General features: G+C 36.3%; 1 protein-coding gene across 6 annotated transcripts in view; it reads right to left on the bottom strand.

Annotated features, from left to right (window-relative positions):
- Positions 1-670: 670 nt before the first annotated feature.
- The window catches only part of MARCHF1 (membrane associated ring-CH-type finger 1), a 223406-nt gene continuing 217985 nt past the window's right edge, over positions 671-6091 (bottom strand). For all 6 annotated transcript variants that reach the window (XM_068187157.1, XM_068187158.1, XM_068187163.1 and 3 more), the window contains one exon: positions 671-5046. In XM_068187157.1, the coding sequence (XP_068043258.1) occupies positions 4745-5046 (302 nt within the window). In that variant the 3' untranslated portion in view covers positions 671-4744. The remainder of the gene's footprint in view (positions 5047-6091) is intronic.

The raw sequence follows: 6091 nt of genomic DNA, 5'->3' as shown, positions 1-6091 counted from the left end.
TCTTACCGATCATCAGCCATATGATTCTAGCAAGAATTGTGGTATTTTGAAACTTAGCTCACTTTCTCCCCAGCTGACCATCTACGAGAAAGATACTGAGTAGGTGGATCTGTACAAAACTAAATTTGGACCTTGGTTGGAACATTCTCTTTTAGTCAAGGTAAGATACTTTGTTTCATTTTACACTTCACAAAATGCACAGGCTTTTTTTATAATGTAAACATGCAATATTCCTTTTCATTTTAAAAAATGTCTTTACTGTTTTGAAAACGAGAAAACCTCACCAAATAAAAGTATCAAATAATACAAAAAGGAAGAGGATCCATGCTGACAATCTGAGCTGGGATTAGCTTTAAAGTATTTAATTGTCCAATCCGTATTTAAAGCTTTTATGTGTTGGACATTCCAAAATCACGGTAACAGTTTGTACCAAGGCACTGCTTTCCTTAGGCAGCTTTCATCCTCTTGCCTCCCTGGAGTTGAAACCCAGTACTAGTCATCCATTATTCTATGGATGCAAAACCAGTTGCTTTCTAGGCTTCTTTATAGGGCTGAAGCCTGCAAGTTAAGCAACTATAAGTCTTTTCAAGTGTTTTTGTACTATGAAGTACTTTCCTGAACATTCTGCCAAGGTGGGGTACCCAGAAGTAGCCCCTTGCTTCTTAGCAAGTTTATCAGTATTAAGTAAGCAACTGAGTTATATTGTTTACCTTTCTTGCAAGATTTTGGTCTTGCCAATCCATGTTCAGCATATGATGCTCTAGGTAACAAGGTGACAAATGTAGAATACTGCAGTACTTTGAATAATTTGTTTAATACAAATACATTTTTCACAACATTAAGCAGATACATTACTTTTGTTTCCCTTACCTTCTGTCTTCCAATACACATTCACCCACAAAAACATATACTTTTTCTTTTGCAAAAGAGAGGGAGTTCAACAAATAACACAAACTTGTAGTTCCGAATATTATACACAGTAAAATATTTTCACCAGAGTAAGTTTCATTGCATTATTGGAAGTTACAAACTCTTTGTTCTGGAGATGGAGAATTATTTTTTCTACACAACAAAAATAAACTCTACCTTCAGATAGAGCAGTGTGTGAATGGCACAGTTGGACTAATCAAGAATCTTTATAATGCTACTGATAGTCAAACCATACTGTGGTATGTTTATGCCAGTTTGAAATAAACATTATAATGCTTGTAACTTAAACACAGGAAAAGAAATGTGCGTGTTCACAGGAGTGAATACAGGAGTATCTTGTTCAGACTTCCAGATCTGACCTGACACCAAATTACTTCTACCTACCTTTGTTAAAACTTAGGTTAAACAAGCTGTTCTTGCTAATGGCAACTCAGAGCCAGGTTCTGCCCTTGTGGGTTTAGACAGGCCAAATTCCACTGTGAGCACATTTGCCAGAGCCGCACTGTGGCTACACAGGAATTTGATATGGTTCTTTATTTGAGATGGTATCTTCATTAAAAAGTCTTTATACTTCATCTTAAAACCTTCAGTATACTGTTCTATTTAGTTGTGTGTTTTTGGTGGTTTGTTTGTTTGTTTTTTCAGGATAGAATACTGTGGTTAATAAATTAATACAGAAAATTGTACTTTGTTTGGGAATGAAAACGTATTGGTTGATAAGGATCTGTCTAGTTTCTCTATCCATGTACTTGCTTATTACTGAAGACCAGAATCCAAGGCATGGTGGTGTGAATAGCTCCTTGCCCTCTTGAAGAGTTCGTACCCTGCTTCAGAAACTAATTCCAATCCTGCATGAAATTCCTGAAAGCTCTAGAAAATCCAATGCATCTAAGAAGAGAAAGGGATGCACAGGCTAACACTGTAATGCTTTAAAAGGTTAAAGGCTGCTTCAAGCCAGCTGAAATCTTTTGCTGGTGACTTGTCTCATTGTCCATCTCAGCAGACAGTGTCCCATTTTACTCCTTTTCCTGCTGTCCACATTCAGGATTTCCAAGGGAGAGGAGGAATTTCAACTGAAGTCTTTCTGCTTTATTTTATTTAATTAACTGTAAACTCAGTTGCATATATGGTTGAGTGCCAGAACAGTGTTTGAAGTTGAAGGCATTGATATAAAAGTTTTCACATTGTCTTTTCTGTTGCTGACTCTTCAAGTGTGTTTTTAAAAAATGCAAAATCTTGTTGGATGCTACAGTTCTGCTTTCAAAATCTTCAGGTATTTTCTTCTTCAAGGTGAATTTTATACTTCTTCAAGAAAAAAAACCCCAATGGAAATTACTGTCCAGTAAACTGACAAAATAGGAGATAAAGTACTTTCAGTGGGATCATGATGTTACCACAGTCAAAGAACAAGCTGGCTAAATAAGCAGGGTTACTGTCACTTAGTAGGAAATTATTTTTTTCAGAAAGCTCTTAATTATCTTTCATAATAATGTTCCTTGTCAGTAAATTTTGCTGAGTTTTATTGTAAACATCCTTCCAAACATTCAGATGCAGTTAGTAATTTTAAGTGTCTGACGTCAGATACCATGAGAGTTACCTTTCAATGAGTAGCTTTTTGAAAACCATGCCATTGCAGACTATCTTATTTGAAAACCAAAACCATTGCAGACTATCTTAAGCATGTGCAGTTACTAGACATTCCTTAGTTGTGTCATCATGCTCTGAAAACCTTCTGAAATCTCCACCACAATTTTAAATGGAGAAATTATTTGGTTTCTCTTGTATGCCATTTCAAATAAGAAGCTGCTACAATTGCAAGTTGCAGTTGTATAGTTGGGAAAATATTTTATATAAAAAGTGTGTGCCATTACATGAAAAAACTTCAACATAAATCCAAGTCACCTGGAGTAACTTACAGCAAATATTGACGTGTATTAAGGACCCATTCAAGCACCAAGATTTTGTGTCCTGTCTAGCCAGATAACAATCACTTAGTCACCGCCAAATTACAAGAGCAATTCCAATACAAAAGAATATAATGATCTGATTGAAGACACATTTCTTGCTAACACTGCTACTTCTAGTATTCCCTGAGCCTTAAGCCAGTAAACATTCACAAAGGAATACCTAGTATATAAATTCCAATACATCTTAGGCCTTAAAGCCTGGGTATCTGCAAGAATGGGATAAGTCTGTTATTTCACTGTAAATATTTGAATGTACAAAGAGAAAATTTACCAGTAGAAGTTTCAAGGCTTCTGCAGAACTCTAGTTCACTTGTCATTGTGGCAGATAGCCCTCCTTTAAGTGAATCTCTACTCTCCTGTCCTCATTACTCTGGTTCTTTATTTGCTTTTCCTCCTTTACTAAATAGAAGATTAAAAAAAAAGAACTTTCAACTTTGTTTTAAAATACACATTATGTTCAGGCCCCAAACTTGTGCACACCAGTACATAACTACTCTGAGTCAAGACTTGCTCGTGTCCTTACAGTAAACACCACAGTTTTGCAAAGTGAATCACAAAATTGGTTCCTTATATATAATTCACCCTGTTGGACACAGTATTATATCTACATTCATTTATCTATTGCACCTTTTAATGCTATTCACACTTCATTTTTATATGCCAGTGCTCAAAACACAAAATTAATAACTGAGCTGTTGAATGTCTAATGACTTAAGTTTACCTGTACAGAAGGAAACCATTGATTTGTTTTTTTCAGTCAGGAAGATAAAAACTATCTTTTTAGAGCAAAGAGATAAAAACTAATGTTTTCTTAAGATATGTAGGTAGGTATGTTCTCTTACATCTACCTTCCTGTATCATGAATCTTAAAAAAATAAAACCAAAAGTAGCTTCCATCTTCAGTACTTCAGTACGTGTCATCCTTTTTCAGACCTTTGATAACAGACAATTTACTTCTGTGTAATTTTGCAGTAAACTGCTTTTTTTTTTTTTTTTCATTTACAATTCTGCCTCAATACTTTGTCTATCCAATGTATGCCTAATTCACTCCTATAAAGTAAAATAAAACAGCGGAGCTGCTCTTCCAAATGCATATCTACATATTACCTCCTTCCTATACTTACTTCCCTGACCTTTAAAAAAAAAACTATCTGCAGCTTATAGAGACGTGAGTTTATACTGGTTGGAACTGCTTACTTTTCAAAAATCCAGCCATAGTTAAAAACAACTGGTTCAAATATCCATCATTGACACAGCTGCCCAAACATTCAGGCTCCACTACAGTCACATGGAGGTGTTACCGTACGAGGCTTAGAGAGGGAGTGCTGCAGTACAGCTCTCGGTACTTTGATTCTGTTAATACATATTACTTGGATTGGTACCCTTTGAAACGAATCTTTGAAAAGGTAAATAGCAAATACAACTTCTGGTAGTAAACAGTTGAAAGGTTTTGTGTCTTCTGTAAACAAAATCATTGTATCACTTCTGTTTTCTACTTTCCCAGCCAGCCCAGTTAGGAGGGAAAAAAAAAATACAGTGTTACATAGGTTTGGCATTGTCTGTTAAACCTGTTCTCTATTGCACTTTCTACACTTCCACTTTCACTACACTTGCTGACTAGTTGCGAAACTACGTCACGAACGGTCACATTCCATACAGTAACAGGTTGCTTTGCTGGATCCATTTTCCTTGTACGGTTTTGGTTTTTGTATGGGGTATTTTTTTTGTTGTTTGGTTGGGGTCCTCTTTAACTGAAAAAATGCTCAGTCATTTCTACTTTCTTGTAGCATTTGGAGTGTAGCAAACACTACAGCTTACTCTGCAAGGAAGAAGCAATGATGTCCGTGTCAAACTGGCATCACCTCCGATGTCGCCTCTTCCGCCGCCGGCTGAGAGTTTGTACCTGTCTGTGCTACTGGCACCACCACTGCATCCTTCACCTCTGAGGGCTGAGTGCACGAAGAACTTTTCTCCTCCAGTTTTTTGATGGTGTCTGGGCAGTTCTGAACAAAAATCACTCTGTTGTAGGCTTTCAACCTGCGCCACAGCTGGACGTAAACCTTACACTGCACATACATGAACACCAGGCCTCCTGTGAACCCAATGGCCACCACAACGAGTTTTGTCCAAAATGGCCATTCAAGGACACCTTTGAAATAGAAAGTTTATGTTATACATTGAATATCAAGTGCTGTTTCAGTAATGTATACTAAAAAGGTCAGCTGAACCTAGACCTGTTTCTTCAAGCAGAATAAATTTATGTGAAACTTGACTCCCTACTGCTGGTGCCATATAAATTCTAGAATATTTTAAATATATTTTAAATTTGCTTTTCTATAAACCAGTGTCAGGTTTAGCAATTAAAGGGTTTGCATCATATGCTTCCCTAAAGAGAAAAAAAACCCCAACCCCTTAAAAAAGTTGAGATATCAATTTAAAATGGGTTTTTAAAACTAGATTATTAACAAACAATACTAGTATTATTCAGGGTTTCAATTTTTCTCCTTCTCAAAATACGTTTATGAAGTGCTTTTCTCCAGTGCTGACTGTCTTTGTCTTGGCAATTCCCTTTTAAAGAGAGAAAATGGAGAAGAAAGCAAACTACATATATGTCCCTCTTATTCCCCACAGTTACACGTTCGCTTTTGTTGAAGTACTCTTCCCCTGCAACAAGCAAATTTTGGAGCAAAAGCGTCCTCTTCACACTTACTTCTGCATGTTGTAAGTAGCTCCAGGGCATCTCTTTGTCAATTTTTTGGTGTAAAGAATCAGCCATTACATTTGGCAAATACTGAATGCTATACAAATCATAAATACTTTTTCAGCCTACCAGGAATAATTAACATTATTCTTTTGCATTGTGTGTAACAACAAAAATCCCTATTAGCTGTTTTGTTATGTAAATTCAGCTAATCTACATAAATAACTTCCCCGTTGTAATAAGTAGGGTGATGTAGTTGTACCCATAAATAGAAATTCAAAGCCATACCTAGTCCTGTCCTCTGGGCCACGTTTTTTGAAATAAAAAACAAGGTTACCAACTTCAAAAGAATGCAAAACAAGACTTTGTAGTGTGTATTTGTCTGTGACTTACTGAGGCTTGTTGCTTATCTTCCTCTCTAGGGCAAGTAAGGCAACCATCAGGAGTGTCATCAAATATTTATCTAACTAGCAAGGCACAAAGCTCCACCTGT

This window comes from Anomalospiza imberbis, chromosome 4 (assembly GCF_031753505.1).
Source record: "Anomalospiza imberbis isolate Cuckoo-Finch-1a 21T00152 chromosome 4, ASM3175350v1, whole genome shotgun sequence".
In the NCBI taxonomy this organism is placed as follows: domain Eukaryota; kingdom Metazoa; phylum Chordata; class Aves; order Passeriformes; family Viduidae; genus Anomalospiza; species Anomalospiza imberbis.
Note: the sequence above shows the minus strand (reverse complement) of the source record. Positions and strands in the feature narration are given on the sequence as shown.